Source organism: Calliphora vicina, chromosome 4, assembly GCF_958450345.1.
Source record: "Calliphora vicina chromosome 4, idCalVici1.1, whole genome shotgun sequence".
Taxonomy (NCBI): Eukaryota; Metazoa; Arthropoda; class Insecta; order Diptera; family Calliphoridae; genus Calliphora; species Calliphora vicina.
The window spans coordinates 13058205-13081051 of record NC_088783.1 but is presented as its reverse complement, the minus strand read 5'-3'; the positions used below and the strand labels follow the sequence as shown (position 1 = coordinate 13081051).

At 28.3% G+C, this 22847-nt stretch overlaps 1 protein-coding gene across 1 annotated transcript in view; it reads right to left on the bottom strand.

Annotated features, from left to right (window-relative positions):
* Positions 1 to 2058: 2058 nt before the first annotated feature.
* LOC135956807 (neuronal acetylcholine receptor subunit alpha-7-like) overlaps positions 2059 to 22847 on the bottom strand; it is a 311397-nt gene continuing 290608 nt past the window's right edge. Inside the window, exon 5 of the mRNA XM_065507394.1 lies at positions 2059 to 2278. Within this exon, the coding sequence (XP_065363466.1) occupies positions 2059 to 2278 (220 nt within the window). The remainder of the gene's footprint in view (positions 2279 to 22847) is intronic.

The window sequence follows — 22847 nt, the reverse complement described above, 5'->3', positions numbered from 1 at the left end:
ATTAGTACGTTTTGTGATTAAATAAATCCAGCAATTCTTGTTTATTAATCCTATTAAAATTATAGCATAGTTTTGGTAAAGTTAACAATTTTCTATCTCTCTCTTACTCACACTCTTTAGCAAAATGATAAAATATTTAGCATACTTTTAGGTTATTTGTTGATTTTTTTTATCACAAAAATATTTTATGCTTTTAGGTTTAAATTTGTTTTAAAATAAACATTTTTTTTGCAGTTTAAAATCATTCATGACTGGTTTATTCAATTTAAATGTAAATTCGCAGCTATATGTATAATATTTTTCTAGTCGTATTTTGGTTTCATGGTTTGTTGTAGTTTCATCACAAAGATTTGCATTTGAAATTTCATTGAGTGTAAAGGAAAGCTAACAGCACTATATCACGAATGAAAGTATATAAATTTTAATTCCTTACAGGCTGGGCTAAAATTGTTTAATTGTGTTTTGTACTATTTTTTATGTACATTTAGCGGTGTGTTAGAGTTTAATTTGTACCTGGAAAATTGTATTTTATGTTGCTATATTTATGACTGCAAATCTCCTATTTTTTATTCGAAAACATGACTAATATTGTTCCATAAAAATAACAACAAAGTCAATAAAAATATTTTTTATTTGAAAAATTAAATATATTGTACCCCAATGTAACTGCAATTGGCAGTTAGCAAATTCAATTTTGTTTTATAAAATATTCAAAAAACCATAAAATAGTAGAAAGAAATAATAATAAAAAAACAATACAACCCAGCCATTTTTTTATTGGCAACGGTAGTATGCAATTCTATTGAAATTGTATGATAAAGATGAGTGAGTTGTTTAGAAAAAATATCAGTTTGCAATAGACCACATGACAAGGGATTTTGTGTATTTTAATTGCACCGAAAAGTGCCAAGCAGATAGGAAATATTTTGTTTAAAAATTGCAAATGTTGAAAATGATTTTGTTCAAGGGTATTGTTACTTTAACCATGTTTTGTAAATTTTTGTGTAAAAATTGAGTTGTGTAAAAACGGGGGTTTTCTGTAAAAACAAAGTTTTTGTGTAAAAACAAAGTTTTTGTGTAAAAACAAAGTTTTTGTGTAAAAACAAAGTTTTTGTGTAAAAACAAAGTTTTTGTGTAAAAACAAAGTTTTTGTGTAAAAACAAAGTTTTTGTGTAAAAACAAAGTTTTTGTGTAAAAACAAAGTTTTTGTGTAAAAACAAAGTTTTTGTGTAAAAACAAAGTTTTTGTGTAAAAACAAAGTTTTTGTGTAAAAACAAAGTTTTTGTGTAAAAACTTTGTTTTTGTGAAAAAAGCAGAGTTTATGTGTAAAAACAGAGTTTTGGTGTAAAAACAGAGTTTTGGTGTAAGAATTGAGTTTTTGTGTAAAATCCGAGTTTTTGTGTAAAAACTGAAATTTTTAGTATAATCCGAGTTTTTGTATAAAATCCGATTTTTTGTATAAAAACCGAGTTTTCCTGTCAAATCGGAGTTTTTGTGTAAAAACAGAAATTTTGTGTAGAAACAGAATTTTCATGTAAAAACTGAGTACAAAAACTCAGTGTAAAATCGGAGTTTTTGTGTAAAAATTTAAATTATGTGTAAAAACTGAAATTTGCTGTAAAACCTACCTTTTTGTGTAAAAACAGAGTTTTAGTGTAAATACCGAGTTTTGGTGTAAAAACAGAGTTTTGGTGTAAAAACAGTCTTTTGGTGTTAAAACAGTGTTTTGGTGTAAAAACAGAGTTTTGGTGTAAAAGCTGAAATTTTGTGTAGAACCTACCTTTTTGTGTAAAAACAGAGTTTTGGTGTAAAAACAGAATTTTGGGGTAAAAACAGAGTTTTGTTGTTAAAAATAGTGTTTTTTGTGTTTGGTGTAAAAACTTAAATTTTCTGTAAAAACAGAGTTTTGGTGTAAAAACTGTCAAAGTTTTCTACACATTTTATGTGAAATAGCTAAAGAGAGAGGACTCAATAGGCAAATTTTTACATTCACTAGAACGCGGAAAGTTCTAAATTAATAATGATTTTAATTATTTTATTCCTTCGACCATTCAAAAACTAACTACTTTTTATACAATTAAATACAATCTCACTCACCTGAAAACCATCATAGGTCCATGAGCCAAATTTCATTTCACATCTCTGATCGTCGAAGGGAAACCAAGTGATGTCAATTTTACACGTTGACTTAAAAATACCGGGCGGCACATAAAGGCAAGAACCATTATTACGCACCACAACATTGGTGGCATAAGTACCATCAAATCCTTCGTCCGCACTGAAATTAGAAAAAAATTTAAGGAAAATTAAAGCAATTTTAAAAATGACATATGTATTTGAGAAAAAAATACTTGCAAGTAATAGTTTTTACTGTAATATTCAAGTAAAACTACTGCAGAATATAACATACACTTCTGTGACACACTTATAAACACAATAAAATATATTATCATCCCATTATCAGCTTCTAAACTGAACTTATTGTATTTATTTCATCATATTGACATTTTGATTTACAGCAGGGTTAAATGACGCATAATAGAACATTTACACGCTTTCTCTCTCTCTGTCTCTATCCCTTTAATAAAACCATCATCTAACCAAGCAACCAACCAACCAACCATTTATTCATTCATCCATCCATAAGTGAAAAACTAAGTAAAAGTTAAAAAAAAACTAAGTAGTAGTTAAATATGTAACCCACAAACAACAAAAAAATATAAATAAATGAAAAAACGTATCTACAACTAAAGTTAATAGAAATATAGAGACCAAAATAGAAAAAAAATAACAAGAATGTTGCTGAAATATGCACTTTCATATCCTTTTGCCATATTTTCCGTTGCGTCTTTTTTTTGCGTTCCAACATTTGTCATTCTTTTTTACAGAATTCAAAAAAAAGAAAAAAAAAATATGAAAGAAACCTTGACTTTATTACACAGTAGCAGAGTGGCATAGTGGAATAATACAAATAAAGAGACATAGTTTTATAACTGACATACACACACACATACATATATCCTCATACACAATTAGTTGTGTGAGTGTGATTTGTATGTGTGTTATAAACGGAAAAGTTATAAACCAAAATATAACACACATTTATTCCTCTTTATAGTGGGAGTTAAAGTTATAGGAACAAATGAAAGTAATGGATAAGGAAACACATACAACTCATTTTAACTACATACTTATATTTAGAGTTAGGATTACTTTGATGAATTCTAGTTAGCAACAGGTTTTTGTGTAAAAACCAAATTTTTGTTTAAAATCCGAGTTATTGTGTAAAATCGGAATTTTTGTGTAAAATGTGAGTGTGTAAAAAACTGAGTTTTTGTGTAAAAACAGAGTTTTTGTGTAAAAACAGAGTTTTTTTGTAAACAGAGATTTGGTGTTTTTGTGTAAAAACAGAGTTTTTTTGTAAAAACAGAGTTTTTTTGTAAACAGAGATTTGGTGTAAAAACAGAGTTTTGGTGTAAAATCAGAGATTTGGAGTTAAAACAGAGTTTTAGTGTAAACAAAGAGTCTTGGTGTAAAAACGGAGTTTTGTTGTAAAACCGAGTCTTGGTGTAAAAACCGAGTTTTTGTGTAAAATCCGAGTTTTTGTGTAAAATTCGTGTTTTGGTTTATAAACTGTGTTTTTTTGTAAAAACAGAGTTTTGGTGTAAAAACAGAGTTTTGGTGTAAAAACAGTGTTTGGTGTAAAAACAGAGTTTTGGTGTAAAAACAGAGTTTTGGTGTAAAAACAGAGTTTTGGTGTAAAAACAGAGTTTTGGTGTAAAAACAGAGTTTTGGTGCAAAATACAGTTTTTGTGTAAAAACTAAAATTTTGTGTAAAATTCGAGTTTTTGTGTAAAAACAGAGTTTTGGTTTAAAAATAGAGTTTTGGTGTAAAAAAAGTTTTGGTGTAAAAATTGAGTTTTTGTGTAAAAACTGAAATTTTGTGTGAGTTTTTGTGTGAAAACACAGTTTTTGTGTAAAAACACAGTTTTTGTGTAAAACACAGTTTTTGTGTAAAAACACAGTTTTTGTGTAAAAACACAGTTTTTGTGTAAAAAAACACAGTTTTTGTGTAAAAACACAGTTTTTGTGTAAAAAAACACAGTTTTTGTGTAAAAACACAGTTTTTGTGTAAAAACACAGTTTTTGTGTATAAACACAGTTTTTGTGTATAAACACAGTTTTTGTGTATAAACACAGTTTTTGTGTATAAACACAGTTTTTGTGTATAAACAAAGTTTTTGTGTATAAACAAAGTTTTTGTGTATAAACATAGTTTTTGTGTAAAAATACAGTATTTGTGAAAAGTCCAAGTTATTTAAATATGTTTGTCAAAAACCGAATTTTTATTTTGAAAACCGAGTTTTTGTTATGTTATGCCACATATCAAGCGACGCGACATACCATATCACGTTATATGACATGATAAACATATCACGTAACGCGACATATCATACACAGCATAATTATAGTGATGTCCGAGTATTTACAGTATTTACAGTGAACCTCAAACTATATCCTTCACTGTAGGAAATACAGTGTGTGTATTTTCACATCCACATGCACCGAAACAATATATTACCAGTGGATGTGTGGCAGTAGCCCTATAGGGAATTTGTTAAGAAATGAAATTGTCAAGTTCAAAATGTCTAGAATTAAGTAACAAACTAGAACGTTAACAAGAGAATAAAGAAAAAGAAACTTAAAAATTAAAATTTAAAACGAAATTTTTATCAGGCAACAATGTTTATTTGTAACTTTAGGGATTTCAGAACAAGTTTGAATTGAGTTAAAGAGTTGAAATTGTTGGCAACCAAACTAATAAGAAAGCTTAATTAGCAAGTAATGGGTAAAAATTGGACTATAATCCTTCTAAAATGTTGAAACAGTGGCTATTACTGGTGCTCGACTCTGCGATATATTAATACTATCATTATCATTACATTTTCCTCGTGATCACCTTAATTTGAATTCTTAAACACAATTCTAATTTAATGCCTGCAACATTTTAATTGCAACAAGACCCCTGTTCGTATTTATTTTACCCTACAAGGTTATTAGCGCTGTTGGTTTAAATATCACCCGCTTTTTTTTTTCTATTTTTTATATTAAATTTTCTTTTGTTATATTATTTTGTAGTCGTACGTACTAAAACAACAATAATGAAACATGAACAAAATAAAAAAAAAAGAAAAATGTATATGAAACAGTAGCAGAACTGTTTAAGTAGCTTTAGGCGATGACATTTCATTTCACTATTTCATCAACATTTAAACGCAAATAATCATACACACACACAGATACATAAACACAAACATACACCTACACATGGAAATAAATGCTAAATGAAAATAGAGATTGTTTGGGGAAAAAGCTGGGAGGACAAAAAGTAGAAAAAAAAAAATAATAATAACAATAGTTTTCTTTAGGTATTTACATACATACAGGCGTAGTATGATTGTATGGGTTTATAAGTTTATATGTGTGTTGTTATGAATGTATTGCCATATGTTGTCAACCGTACAAGAGCATTAGATTGGCCCTCCAAAAAAAGAAGTCGAATGCTCCAAAAATTTTATTTGTATCTGGCAATCAATTCGCCTTTCGTAGGGCACGTAGAGAAAAAACATGGCTCTGGTAAATATATTATGATAAGATTTATGATTGTTGTCCAAACATATTATGATTATTATTAGTATCATATGATCAGTTATAATATGACCCAAAGTAATCATATCATGGCACAATGAAATTATATTGTAATCCAACATAACCATATTTATGATATAATCAAATCATATTGTGATCCAAAGTAATCGAATTACACAGGTCAACAGAAAAAAAGGCTTGACATTATAAAGATTTGATGCATCATGGCTACCTAAGTACAAAAATAGTAAAATTGTTCAATTCTATGGATAGATTTTTTTAAAAAAATTGTTAAGTAAAATTACAAAGTTTGTTAGACATTTCTCCATATAATTAATGATAACTCAAGAAGGGTTAGTGCCATGTTATTAAAGTAAGCTTAGAAAACTTAAGATTTACATAACATTTAATTCGTTTATATACTGTGTTTCAATTGCCTCAGTAGTTTCGGAGTTATAATAACAAATTGAAGCAAAAAATATATTTTTTACATGAAAATAGTAAATTTTTTTTAATTTAAAAAAAACATGAAAAATCGAAAACGACAGAAATTGTTTAGATTTATTGCTTTATCGCAAAGCCACATGTAATAGGAATAAAATGGCATTTCGATCACAAAAATCGATGGATTCTTTTCGAATTTATTCACAATTAAGTGAATTCGCTCATTTTTAAAAAAATTTTGTTTTTTGTTTGATATACATAAAATTGAGTAGTTAATGTTCTACTTTTGAACGATTGAACTTTAAAAGCATATTCTCATGATGTGTATTAATTCTTCTCATATATATTGCGTTTCAATTGGCTCAGTAGTTTCGGAGTTATAATATAAAATTGAAGCAAAAAATATATTTTTTACATGAAAATAGCTAATTTTTTTGTTTTAAAAAAATCATGAAAAATCTATAACGGCAGAAATTGTTCACATTTATTGCTTTATCGTAAAGCCAGGCAATAGTAACAAAATGAGGTATAGATCATAAAAATCGATTGATTATTTTCGAATTTATTCACGATTAAGTTAATTTGCTGATTTTCACAAAATTTTATTTGCTTACAAGCGTGTACTTTGAGTGTAAATTTTACATGTCTTTTGTTATTGTAACAAAAACTATTTTTATCGATAGATATCTCATTTGTTTCCTATTACATGTGGTTTTACGATTAAGCAATAACCCTAAACAATTTCAGCCGTTTTCTATTTTTAATGAGATTTTTAAAACAAAAAGTTTTGGTATTTTCACGAAAAAATATATTTTTTGCATAAATTTGTTACTTTAACTCCGAAACTAGTGATGCGATTAAAACGCAATATATAAATGGATTAAAGAATATGTAAATTTCAACTTTTCTAAGTATACTTTAATAATATCGGACTAACCGTTTTTGAGTACTCATTAATTATGTGGAGAAACGTCTAAAAAAAATAAAAATTTTACTTAAAAATTTGTTTAAAAAAAACTTCTTCATAGAATTTAATATTTGGACCAAATTTGTACTACTGAAACCACCATACATCAAAATTGTGTAGTGGTTTAAAAAGCCTCTAAAATTTTTTCGATTTTGTTGCCCTGTTTATCGAAATCTGAAGAGTAAATGTTAAAACATTAATTTTTTCGTTCGACATGTTTTTTGCAAGGTTGCTTACCGTTTCAAAACTGTTAAAAGATAACGGTAAATATAATTGGTATGATTTCTGTAACGATATTTTAAAGGTAACAGTAGCTGTAGCATAGCAGTACCGGTATTTGCTGTTATTTCGTTAAATATATTTTAATGATTTTAATGGTAATTTCATCCTGATTTAAATTATTAATAAAATTTACAAAAATTAAAAATATGTTGACAAAGTTGGTATTCCAATTATATTTTAAATTTTGTAGATTTCAATAAACTCAAAGCTAACGGTATTTGCGATTGTATCGCTAAAGGTAATTGCAATTATTTCGGTAACGGTTGTTTGGCGGAAACGGTAGTTGAGTTGAATCGTCATTTTAGGAATAAAAGTAGCTTGACGATAACGGTAATCAACCTCATGTTTTTCCAAACATATAGGGGCATCCTAAGGAGCTCAAAGTTACACACAACATTCAGATTAATTGCATTGTTAGTAGGAATATTTGTATGCAACTGCTAGCACGAAAATGATACTTTATTTTGCTTTAATTGGTTATAAAGAATAAAAGTACTTTTGAAGGTACTTTTTTTTACTTCAATCGGCTTTATATGAAGTTCATTAACTAATTTTAATTGGAGCATGAATTTTAAATCACAAATTGTCAAAGAAAACATTGGAAAAAGTGATTAATGGTAAAAAAGAATTCGCCCAAAAGAGTGCTTTAAAATGTTACATAGCAGGATTGTTAGGAAAGTTGATTAAAAAGTACTGAGTTAAACTCTTAGAAATTAAAGAATTTCGATGTAAAAATTATACATAGTATGGGGAAAATGTTTTAAAAATTCAATTAATCGAAAGAAGAACATTAGCTACTCAATTTTATTTTTATCAAACAAATAACTAAAATTTTGTGAAAATGAGCGAATTGATTTAATTGTGTATAAATTCGAAAAGAACCAATTAAATTTTACGATCGATATCTCATTTTGATAATTTTAAATGTGTATTTGCGATAGTGTAATAAATCTGAACCATTTCTGGCGTTTTCGACTTTTCATGATTTTTTAAAAACAAAAAAATTGGCTATTTTCACTTGAAAACTATATTTTTTGTTTCAATTTGTTATTATAACTACGAAACTACTGAGCCAATTAAAAAGCAATATATAGGTGAAAATTTGTACGTATCATGGGGAAAATCTTTTCAAAATTTAATCAATCGAAAGAACAGCATTAACTACTCAATTTTATGTATATCAAACCATGAACTAAAATTTTGTGAAAATGAGCGAATTCACTTAATTGTGAATAAATTCGAAAATAATCCATCGATTTTTATGATCGATATCTCATTTTAATCCCATTACATGTGGCTTTGCGATAAAGCAATAAGTTTCAACCATTTCTGCCGTTTTCGATTTTTCATGATTTTTTTTAACAAAAAAATTTTCTATTTTCATGTAAAAAATACATTTGTTGCTTCAATTTGTCATTATAACTCCGAAACTACTAAGCCGATTAAAACACAATATACAAATGAATTAAAGGTTATGTAAATTTCAATTTTTCTAAGTTTATTTTGATAACATCGCACTAACCATTTTTGAGTTATGTTTAAGTATGTGGAGAAACGTCTAACAAAATTCGTAATTTTACTTAAACATATTAAAAAAAATCTCTTTTTTTACTTAGGTTGCCATGATGCATCATATCTATCTAGTGGTTATTCAAGCCTTTTCTTGCTGTTGACCTGTGTAAATGGTCAGATTACAATAGAAAAATAAAGCATTCCCTTTATGCCGATCTGTACTTTAGAATCATTTTGCGCCTAAATTACTTAAGTAAAATCTAATTTTGAACCTTTCAGATTAAGCTAAGTAAAAAAAGTACTTTATATTTAGTACTTTTAAGTTCATTTCAATTAACACTATTGCTTGAAGTATTTTTTATAATAATCCTGTAAAATTTTAACAGATTTTTTTTTTGCCTCACTATTTACATTTCTATGCAATTGTGCACTAGTATTTGTTTAATAGCAATAAATACATATGTATGCCAATGACATATTTACACACTTACATTTAAATATGTATAAATGTAAGCATATGTATTCGTATTCGTTTACAATATAAATTTAATGTTTAATTTAGTTCTTTTTTTTTTGCTTTATTTTTACACAAACATTGACATCTGTTTAAATACTTTCGAGGTTTTTCTGCTGTTGATTTCCTTTAGTTTTCTCTATCTCTGCGGTTTGGTTTCTTTCTTTAAATAACATTTTATTTTATAATTTAAATACATAGATGATGAACATACATAGAAGTTTATACTCATTTTTGTTTGCTTAGCTACAAAATATTTTTTCATATGAAATTAATATTTATCATTTACAGTTTGTAGACATTTGATAAAATATTTATCCACTTGATATGAAAGAATTATATTTGTTTAAAGAGCTGCTATGCCACAATCTAATAACACTTGCAGACAAATGTACTTAGACTTTAGGCTAAAAGACATGGAAACAGCCTATGGTTGTGGCAAATATGCTATGTTACTCATATAATAAATATATATAGCAAACAACTTTGTTGTTAAATATAGTTTATTTCAATAATAACTTGGTTTCTAAAAATAATGTGTTGGTTAATATTTTATAATTACATGATTGATAGATTTTGCACGATGTTATCAATATTGGATACTTTGTTCCAAAGTTATGCATAACCCAGAGACAGCAGAATGCATATTAGGTTATAAGCAATTCATTACTAAAGCATTTCTAAGTAATGTAAGTGGTATGTGGTAGTCATATCATAACCTTACTTGTGCTGGCTATCTCTAATACTTGTTCATGCTTTACATATTTGATATAAATAATATAATTCCTAATATTTTCTATTTTACAGTAAATTTCCTTAATAAATGCTGACTAAGAATTGTATGTGCTTTATTTTGAGGATAAAAAATGACACATTCATATGGATTCTATTCTCAATTTTTTTACTTTTTCATTTTGACTATTAGTGTAAATATACATATAAGTTAGAAAAACAACAACAATAGTCACATGAACAATAATAAACAATAATATGTCATATTTAATATTTATGCTTGTCACTATTAATGCTTTTTGTTGTGTTTTGTTTGGAGATGAAAAGTGACATAAAACTGCATGATACATCATCGTCATCAACAACATCATTATCACCTAACAGCATAACATCATAGTCAGTCAGCATCAAAAGTATTAGATTGTAACAAACTAATGAATAGTTATGTATGGATATGTTGGTTTTGTTTTATAATATGTTAGCCGTAGAAATGGACAGTGTAAAGGGGATTGCAAAAAGAGATTGCAAATAAATTATGGACCACCACAACATTGTAAAAACAAAAAATTGTATACATCCACAATACATGAAATAAAACAAGTAAGAGAGCTATATTCGGCTGTGCCAAATCTTATATACCCTTTACCAAATTATACTTCAAAATAAAAATTTTAAATATTTTTAGGTAAACAAAATTTATTTTTTTAATTTTTTGGAAAAAATTCGGGTTAAAAAATATTTTTTTCCGATTTCGACCAATTGTATGTCCAACTTACTATGGTCTATATATGCGTCGTTGCAATGGTATTTGAAATATCTATCATTAGATATCCATATTGTCTATATTATATAATATATGTGAACCGATTTTAAATAGCAACCGATCCGGAAGAATTCCGGAGATATTGATGTATGAATCGTGTATGTAAGTTTTTCGGGGGCTTCGGAAAATTGATTTCAACAGACAGACGGACATGGCTTAATCGACTCCGCTATCTATAAGGATCCAGAATATATATACTTTATAGGGTCGGAAAATTATATTGTGGAAATTACAAACTGAATGACAAACTTATATATACCTTTCTCACGAAGGTGGAGGGTATAAAAAGCGCGACTCTATGATGACGCTAAAGAAACTATACGCATAGTAATTTGCAACTACATTTTCACAACATTGAAGACTAAAGTCTGGGGACGATTATTTGGCGGCTTCATTTATATCAGGGGTTCACGCAAGCTTTTGGAAAGTCAAAATAATAAAGAGAAAAAACAAATAGAAAACAAGAAATTCAAATTTCGATTTCTAAAATTGAATTGTGGTTTTCTCAATATTAATTGAGATTTCTAAATTTCAATTTGTATTTTATCAATATTAACTTGGATTTCTAATTTCAACTTGAAATGGTGTACTATCACATTAATATGTACGAATATCCAAACGAGACCGTCAAAGGCGGCTATCGCAGAAGGGCCATACGGAAGATTAGCCCTAGGAATGCGAAATGACTTTTCGATATGCTGGTAAAGCCCATACTAAGTAAATCCACCTACTGCGGGATGATTGAGAGAATCCTGCGAATCTCTGCACATCTCTTCTACCGGCAATTGGCCATAAATTCGAAGGTTAGGCTAAGAACTGTAGGAGCATGGATGCCTGGTTGTATCGGCCACTCGTCTATTCTGGGATGTATGTATATCTTATACTACTGCACTCCCATATCCATTATTGACAGACGCTTCTCTGTATCGATGCTGGGCGAGTTACCTTCTTCTATGGACACTTTTGACACGTGGCTTCTATATTTCCCGTTTTCAGAAGGGGATCTGTTTCAGACTACAGCATCAATGTAGTATAATTCAAGCTGAGATTACAGCCATCAAAACGGCGATACACTGGCTGAAGTACCATAAGTTAGTTGGTGTGAATATCCGAATCTATACTGACAGTAATCCTGCTATCAAATCCCTCTCTGGTGTCTATTCGACATCCAGATTGGTACATAAATACCGAGTATCTCTTAACGAGATGACGAGACATTCTAACCTGGTGTTATTCTAGATGCCTTGTCAATCTGGTGTACTTTCCAATGCTATTGCGGATGAACTGGCCAAAAAAGGCTGATGAATTCGATATTTTGGTCGGTTTACCGCTTTCCTGCTGTAAATCACTCATACAGCGTAAATTGTTTCATTCTGGTCGGATCAGATGGTCTAGTTTTTTTTTGCGACAGTTTGCGCGAAGTTTTGCTTTACTTTAGCGATGGTTCATGTGCGATTCAGAAGTGGTGATTTTGACACGGTCGCCTAGGCCAGCCAAAAAAGTTTGAAGACCAAGACTTGGAGGCATTACTCCATGAAGATTGTTGAAAAACTCAACAAGAGCTTACAAAATCATTGGGAACTACTCAATCAGCAATTTCAAAACGAGATACGGGATTCATCCAAAAGGAGGGAAATTGGGTACCATACGAATTAAAGCTGAGTGACCTTGAAAGACGATTTTGTATACGAAGCCTTGCCAACCAACCGAATCGACAATATAGCCAAATATCCATGGCGAACGCAACTGATTCGTTTGAAGCGAGCATTTGCCGAAAAACGCCCAGAATATGCGGCCAGATATGAAACCATAGTATTCCATCATGACAACGCTCGGCTATATTACGTAATACCAGTTAAAAACTATTTAGAAAGAAGTGATTGGAAAGTCTTGGCTCACTCGCCTTTTAGTCCACACCAGATGCAGAATGCTTGCTCTGGGATAAGCTTCACTTTGGACCGGAGTATCCTTATTGGCTTGATTTTTTGGCCTCAAAAGATGAGCAGTTCTTTTGTCTCGGAATCCATATGTTTCCAGAAGGATGGGAAAAGGTCATACCTAATAAATGCTGTACAAATGTTTCAAAATAAAATTTAAAATTTTAAAAAAAAAATCCTACATTTTTAGGTAATTTTTAGATAATTCAAAATCAAATTTAACACACGAGTTACATTTAAAGTTATTGTTATTTTAAAAACGGTGGTTTATTTTCTTTAAATAAACCCGATACTTTTGATTGCAAGTAAAAGCAGTTTAGTAGTTTAACCCTTTAATGCATATTGTTGCCAATTGTCTACATTCCAGTTCCAACTAATTTTGGACGAATATAACCTTGATACTAATTGAGATTCTAATTCAGAAAAATCAAATGGATTACGAAAAGTTTCAGTTAAAGAAATTCTAAATCAAACTAAAGGTAAACAAATATAATAAATAAATATCAACTAAATATTTGATAATTTATAGAAAAATAAAAGTAAAAATCATGCATTAAATTGTAACGACTCTTTACTGATTTAAATTTACACAACAACAGTTTAAATAGTCAGTCTGTGTTTTTATACAATTACACGTTTATAATTCCCAATAATATGCAGACTTAAATTACACGGTGCCATCTTTATTCGAGTAGCTTCTTAAGTTCCGGTCCACACTGTGAAACATTTGCTGCAAAACATTTTTAAATTCTCTTTTGAAACTGCATTCGTGTCCACACAGTGAAGTTTTTGCTTTTCAGTTTTTGACATTTCTGTACAGTACGAATACGAACGAATAAATGTGGATGACATACTCAACAATAATTTCATGTACATGAAACAAAGTTCCCTTTTTCATTCCTCTTTCCCCTTTCATCAACAAACTCAAATGTTTTGCATCAAATGTTTCACAGTGTGGACCGGGACTAATGGACAAAGGTAGAATATTCGAATTCTAGAGCTTTCAATGTTATTTGTTAGCAGCTTAAACATTTAGTGTTGCCATACTTACTGCTGATAAGTAGAAGCTTCTATTGATGGATGTTGCAGGCAGTCGTTACAGACCGTTAAACTCAAATAGATAATGGAAATTCGTAACAATATTAATGCAAAACAAGTAAGAGTGCTATATTCGGCTGTTCCGAATCTTATATACTCTTTACCAAGTTATACTTTAAAATAAATATTTTTAGGTAAACAAAATTTAAATTTTTATTTTTCGAATTTTTTTTTAAAATTTTTCGAAATTTTTTTTAAAATTTTTTTCAATTTTAATTTTTTTATTTTCAATTTTGTAGTTACAACTTACTATAGCCACATATACATCGTTGCAATGGACTTTGAAATATCTATCATTAGATATCCATATTGCCTATATTAATGACTTAGCAATCCAGATATAGATTAAAAGTAGGCCAAAAATTGAGGTTGTCCCGGTTTTTTCCATTTCCATTTATGGGCCAATTTTGTCGATTTTAAATTACAATCGAGCCGGAAGAATTCCCAATATATTGATTTATGAATCATGTTTGTTAGTTATTAGGTGGCTACGGAAAGTTGATTTCAACGGAATGACAAACTTACATAAAAGGAGATATTACAAATTATAGCTGATCAAAACAAAACAATTTGTTATCAAATTAAATTTGAAGAATAAATTTAAAGAACAGTTAAATGTTGTCCAGCGATCTTTGCGGCCCACAGTGGTATGGGTTCATACATTTGTTTGCAAAAAGTGGAAGGAGTGCTCATATGAAAATAAAATTTGGTACACTTGGCTAGTTTCACATAGAAAAGCTAAATATTAGAAATGGTTCATATCGGATAGTCCCTAGGGGTACCTCCCATAAAAGGCTCCTTCTAAAATAACGTTGTATCAGTCATAAATTATAAAATAATGAAGCGATCTTATTTAAATTTTGCATATGTTAGTCCCAAGTGCTACAGCGTATGAAGAAAATCGATCCATATTTGAACCTAGTCCACATATAGGTCCCTTTCTGAAAATAGTTTTATCGTTCAAAACTCACATAAAAATAATTGTATCGTGATGAAATTCGACATAAACAATATTTATATAAACCTAAATCTATCTGTTAAGTTTCATTAGGATAGGAGCATAATTGCACCTATCCCCCATATAAAAAGTAAAAGCCTAAAAGTATGCAAAAATTTTTATTGTAAATATTTATAAAAAATACGTGAGTTTTATCACAAAATTTATAAGTTTGTTCAGCGATCGCAAAAAGTCGCAGAATTTTTTTACATAAAATGAAAGAAATTATTCAAAACTTTCATTTAGTAGTAGTATTAACAAGGAGGTAGACCGAACTAACTTATTTTTTTTTCTAATGAAAACTGAAAATGCTAAATTTTTAGAGCCATTTTGATTTGCTCAGATCTCTTAAACTATTTATGAAATTTAAATATTTTTTGTTTCCTATTAAATTCAAAATACTATATTTTAATAAAAATGCTCTAAAATGAACCATATTTATTGTATAAACAACAGAAATGTAGTAAAATTTTCATCAGTTTTCGTTGTATAATATTTAGATAACTTTACCATACTCTTTTTTATACAAAATTTTAGTTTTTTCGAAAACAATTCATGGTTTTCTACTAATGAAACATTTCTAATTGCATCATTAGATTTCTAAAAAATAACTGTAAACAAATTTACTTTTTGCCAAAAAAAAAACACTGTGCGGCCCCCTGGAATGATTATAGTAGACAAAATTAATGTCTAGAATTAGGCTTTCACTTACGAATATTACTTAGAATATAAGGTCAAACTTTTTTTCTTATCTCTTGATTAAACACTCTATTTATAAAATTTGTGTTTTGTTTAGATTTTTATATTTTTCTAGAAATGTTTAGAAATTGTAATATATATTACAATAATTAATATAGACTGCATTTTCGCTGACTAATTGAAAAAAATATGACAAATATTCATAGCTATTATACATATGTATGTGATACGAGTAATTAATTGCTAAAGATAAAGGACAGCAATAATTCTTTTTAAAATGAGAATTACTTGCTATTAATCATGATAGCAATTAAAGAACTAACATACATTTTTTTCCCCAAAATTGGACATAAATAAACCCTTTGTATTTAAAAGAAATTAATATACATTTTTAATTATTTGGTTTTTGGTTTCTATTCAGCAGTTTAAGGTATTTTTGCTTATGCAGATAGTATATTTAAGCAGCAAAAAACCAAAAGATTATATCTGAATATTTAAGGAAAAAGGATTCTCTCCCTCCTTGGTCAACAACAACAAAAACCCCAAGAAAAAAAAAAAAAGACCAGCCATTGTTGACATTTATGTTTTTCCTCAACAATTTCAGAGTTCTTAAGTTGGCTGTTGCCTTTATTGTTGTTTGCATTATTTTACTGGTTGTAGTTAAAGATAAGGGTTTTTCTTGCAGCTGCTATTTTTTCTATTTAAATATTTTCCCTTTTTGTTCACAAGAATTTCATTTATGCAACTGTTGGCTGTACCCAAACAAACTAAAAACATTAGAAACCCACAGAAAAGCATTTGCGTGAAAAACTGTTACACTTCAGTCTTTCTTACAAAACAACAAAGGAAAAATGAAAATAAAGCAGCTCCAACAGATAAATAACATTTTATTGAATAAAATGTTGACACTTTCACTCACTGGCGACACTAGGAAAAGAAGAAATGTGTTGGTTTTTATTGCCACAGATAAGGAGGGTTGGTTTTTTTGGTAGCAATAGAAACAAATAAAAAATTATAATAATAGAAGAAGCAACCAATTATGGGATTTATAATTGCGGTTCAAAGGGCCAATAGGTCAAGGTGCAGCAATAATTGAGATATGCTTATAAATTGTAAATAAATGAAGAATTTTTTTTTTGTTAAATTTTCTTGGCGGTTTCTTTTAAGATATTACCAATATTGTTTGTAATTAAGTAAAAATTTATATTTAAATTTAATATTTTGAATATTTTTCTTTTTATTATTCCCTTCGCCATGAGTTCGCTGCCCCAAATAACTTAAATACTTGATTCATACATCAATATGTCGGGAATTCTTCCGGCTCGGTTGTTAAAATCGACAAAATCGACCCATAAATGGGAAAATGGCCCTATTTTTGATCTGTATTTGGTTTACTAAGTCATTAATATGGACAATATGTATATCTAATGATAAAAATTAAAAAAAAAAACTTTTTTTAAAAATTAATTTGGAAAAAAAAACATTTTTTTTTTAATTTTTAAAAAAATTAATTTGGAAAAAAAATCGACCCATAAATGGCAAAATGGTCCTATTTTTGATCTGTATTTGGTTTACTACGTCATTAATATGGACAATATGGATATCTAATGCTAAAAAATTAAAAAAAAAAATTTGGAAAAAAAAAATTTTAAAAATTTATTTGGAAAAAAAAATGTTTTTAAATTTTTAAAAGATATTTAAAAAAAAAATTAATTTTGTTTAACCCATTTCGCTCCGCTGCAGCGGATCATCCCCCTCGTTGCTAGGGGCAAATTTCTACAATTACTTGAAATTAAAGAAAGTGTCTAAAAATAGACATTTTTTAAATTAATTTTTAAAAATAGTAAAAAAAATAAAATTAAAATAATAAACATGAGGAATTATTGCCAATAAATGTAACTGTTTCAAAAAATATAAAATCCATGGTTTACATGCAAATGCTGGACATCACATATGTTTAAACTGGCTTTTCTGAAGAAATTTTGAACTGGCTTTTCTGGGAAAACAAAAAATCGGACATTTTTTTTGACCATATATTTTATCAGGGGGTCATAATTACTAGGGTATTCAATTAATCGGGTTTCTGGTTTAATCGGTTAATCGAGCAAATAATTAATCGGGGTTTAGATTTAATCGGTTAATAATCGGTTAATTTTAAATTATTCGATTAACCGAATAATTTTAATTTTATATTGAAAAGAAAATTTTGTTAATAAAAGGAACAAAAATATGAAAAACAAACATAACAACAACAAAGCAATAAATAAAATATACAAATGTTTTTTTTTGGATTTTAGGGAGATCTTCTTAAATAATCGTTTAAAAAATAATATAATTTAAATGCTTTCCTTTGAAACTTAAATTTTTGTTTTAATAGAACTCTCTCACTAATTGTAGATGTTGGAGAAATCGAAAATAAGGCATGATAAAGAATATCCAATTTCTCAGTTCTTTTTTTTGATTTTTTCTAAGCATATGAAATCCTCCATCATACCATTGGAGTCCTTTTTTGGATTTGTTAGGTTTTGAATACTTTAATAGTTTCGTTAAGTTCTGATAATAGACTCGTTTCAGTAATGTCTTCAGTTTCGTCTATTATCATGTCGTCCGCCGACTCATTAGGATAAAGTTCATCATAGAACATTCTAGAAAAAAGGTCATTTCAAAATTCCTTAGTTTCGGTTTTCGTACTGTACTTCAAAAAACTATTTCTAGAAGGTAATGTTCAATAGTTAAGAAAAAAAAATTTTATGTTTAAAACTATATTTCTATATGAAGTGCCAAAAAAATTAAATTTCGGTTAATCGGTTAATCGACACAAATTAATTTGTTTATTTGTTATTTGAAAATCGTCAATTTTAAATTATTCGAACAGTTAACCGACCAAAATTAATCGGTTAACCGATTAACGGTTAATCGATTAGAAGCTTCTACTTATCAACAATATTAATAGCATGCAGTTATTAGCATTGTTTGTAAGTATGGCAACACTAAATGTTTATGCTGCTAACATTAACATTGAAATCTAGAGCTTTCTGTTCAAACTGTTGTTGCTGTACATTTGATTAAATAAACTACTAAATTGCTTTTATTTGCAATAAAAAGTATCCGGTTAATTTAAAGGAAATAAACCATCATTTTTAAAAGGCAAAAACGTAACAGTATATAAATTACTCGGTAAAACTCTTTGTAATTCGCTACCCGCATTGTAATGAAAAAAAATAATTATTCGGACATAGTTTGAATAATCTCTTAATTATAGTTCTCAAGTTATTTTTCTTTGTATGGGAGGTGACTCACGCCCTGTGCCGATCCCTCCTATTTGGTGGTTCAACTTCATGCAGTGATACGAAATTGATTCATAGAAAGTTTTGAAGACTTTCACATTTATATTTCTCGAGGTATTGGAAAAAAAATTAGTGCTACGCCCACTAATAAAATCCCGACAAATTTTAGCCAAACTCCGTATAGCGATGTTGATAAGAAATTAATTCGTACAAATTTTATAAAGATATTTGAAATTAAGAATTTACATTGTATTGAAGGAGCCATGGCCACTAATACAATACCGCCCATTTTCAGCCAATCTATGTACAATAATAAGGCAAATGTTCGGGAAAAATTTTAAGACTTCCCCAAGACTTTGCAGATAATCGGCCCACATATTTGGCCTATTTATACCCTACAACACCATAGTGGTATAATGCGTTTGTGCAGATGTTTGTAACAAAAATATTAGTCTAACACCCACCTTAAAGTATACCGATCGACTTAGAATCACTTTCTGAGTCGATTAAACGATGTCCGTCCGTCTGTCTGGTTGGTCGGCTGGCTGTCCATGTAAACTTTGTGCGCAGAGTACAGGTCGCAATTTTGAAGATATTTCGATAAAATTGGGTACATATTATTTTTTCGGGTCAAGGACCAAGCCTATTGAAATTCGCTGAAATAGGTCCATTATTTCAACTAGCCCCCATACAAATGTCCTTCCGAAATTGGACTTTATCGGTCATAAATGTTTAATTTATATATGTATATCCACAAATTCCGCTCCAAATAAGTTTTATATATACAAAATTCATGATCATCACCAAATTTTGTTACGATCGGCCCATAATTAGTCATAGCTCCCATATAGACCCGCTTCCGAAAATCACTTTAACGTGCATAAATCGCTTAAAAATGTTGTTATACACACAAAATTCAACATAGTTAACTTGAATATAGACATAAATCACACGACCTAATTGCATGGTGATCGGTCCATAATTGGTCATAGCTCCCATATAAGGCCACTTCCGAAAATCACTCAAAAACATAAATTATTGAAATTTTAAAAGAAAAATGTTTTTGTTCTTTTACTTAGTGTAGGGTATTATATGGTCTGGCTTGACCGACCATACTTTATTACTTGTTTTTATCTATATCTGGATTACTAAGTCATTAATATAGACAAAATGAATTACTAATGATAGATATTTCAAAGTCATTTGCAACGACGTCTATAAGGCCATAGTAAGTTGAACCTGCAATGGGTCAAAATCGGGAAAAATATTTTTTTGCCCGAATTTTTTTTAGAAATTAATTTTTTTTGTAAAAAATTTCTTTTCAATAATAAATAAATATTTTTTTTTTTTAAATTTGAAAACAAAAAATTTTAAATTTTAAAAAAAAATTTTAAATTTTACAAACAAAATTTTTTAAATTTAAAAAAACAATTTTGAAAAAATAAATTTTAATTTTGTTTACATAAAAATATTTTAAAGTATAATTTGGTGAAGGAAGATTCGGCACAGACGAATATAGCTCTCTTACTTGTTTCAATTCCGTTCATTTTCTGAAAAGAAGCGGCTTTCACAATTACACTTCACCTGATATTCCATAATAAATATTTACTTTTTATTGAAATTGCCACGCCCACTTGAAATTTCAAAATAAAAAGTATCCTATATTTCCTTCCAGATATAGGGGAATATACAGTAAGAATTTCAAGAGGATCGGTCTAGTGGTTTAGGCTCTTATAAGTCATAGACGAATAAACTGTATGTCTATTTATTTGTTATTTATTTTTATATATACACATATAGATTTATTGACAATGAAATATTTTTCTGATGAGAGGTAGGCTCAATTATGGACCGATCCTCACAAAAGTTGATAGAAAGTGTTAGGTTCATGTAAAACTTTACACGATATTAATTATTAGAAGTCAATTATGAATGTAAGTATGTTCAATTCATTTTATAATAAGGTCCTTGGTCTACGCACAAATGTTGCCCAATTTTCGCTATAATTTCAGAGTACTTAGAAGTGATTTGTGCAACATTTCATTCCGGGGGACATGGTGTATGGTGGCTTATTATTTACAATGTGTCAGCATTATGGGCTGACAAAATTTCCAATTAAATTTTAATTTCTTATTTTATAATTTCTTTATATGTAGTAATCAAATGATTTTAATCAATTGTATTTTAATTGCTATAAAATCATTAAATGCAAACATTTAGTTAATATATAAAGTGTATTTTATTAATTTTATACATTTCCGCCTAACAATTACTTATTATTTTTGTAATGATTACAAATTGTGTATTCCCAATAAATTGGCAGATTAATTGTGCAATAACTAGAGTATTAATAACATTTTAATTATATTTACTAAGAAATCTATACTTTCATTTAATTAGGTAATAGATTTTGAAATCTTTTATACAAACAATTAACTAACAATCTCAAGGCTATTTTGTAGTTGTGGTTTAAGGCAAATATTAATGAATTCAATTTAGATTTACAAGTAAATATATTTAATATATGAATTAATATTATGGTTTATTGCTCAAGGCTGAAAGTGAAATATTAGAAAAATATACTGCAGTAAGAAATTATTTAGATTTCTTATAGAACATTGCTGTTTAGTATAAAATCACAGCATAACACTACTTAATCGATTCAAGTCATTGTAAGTAAAGGTAAATTTAACAAAAAATATATTAAATACATTATTCGGGATACTTTTACTGTTGAAATTATCCAAAGTTCTTTTAATATTTGTTTCTTCTCAGATCTAATTTCTAATTGTTAACATTTCATGTTTAAGCTTCAACTCAGATAACAATTGAAAAGCAAATGAATAATTTATTATGTACATAAGTATGTCTATAGTTGTCAACAAAAATCTATCACCTCTTTGTTTTACCATATGTATTGCAGCATTTCTAGAATTTTAATTTTTTGTGTTTTCAAATTTACTTCAAATCTTGTAAATTATTTTCATACCTTAAAAATCAACAATTTATATAGCTTTTGAATTCAATAGCCAACTCTAAACGATTTACAAAAAAACAAAGCAAAACTTAGGCAAACATTTGCTAAAGTTATTGATCTGTCTATGTGGTTAAATTGTGTAGAAAAGATTTGAATGAAAGTAGCAAAAATTGTGTTTATTTTACACAAGATTTAATCATTGAATCAGAAAAAGAAAACTCAGCAAAGAATAAAAATGAAAGAAATCATGACAAACAATTGCACATAAACGAAACAATAATCATACAATTTGTACAGGTTTTTGTAAATATGAATGAAGAAAAGTACGAAAATCCCTTTTGTATTTGAAATTGGGTGTTTCTTTAAATTATTCATATTTAAGCTTGTAATGTACGAAAGGCTGTTAAATTTAAATCAATTTGTATTGAGAAAAAAATATGACAGAGATGTTTAGGGGAATTGTTATGTGAACAATTCTTTAGGAGTAGTGACTGGTTAAAGTTATTAAAAAATCGCCAGGCCATTAACGTGTCTCAGGCCACTAGAACAAGAAATGTAGGAACAAAATTAACATATTTTGAGAAATATTAAAACAAAAGTCTATTCTTACTTAAAATATATCCATATTTACTTGTATATGAGTTTTTATCTTCATAGGATACAGTTAACCTATTCGCAGGTATAACCAAAAAAAAAATATTTTTTTAACGGCAGATTCATCAAAACTCCAATTTCAAATTTTTAAAAATTTTGTTAAACAAATTTCCATTTTTGTGCTATTATTGTGAATACTAGACCTCATTTTATATTTTTCTTAAGTTTCACCAAAATCGGCCCAAAAATATATAATAATTCGCTATCTTTCCATTAGAAATTCCAAATATTGAAAAATTTGACCTTTGAACTTCATGATTTAAGGGTTAACGTTT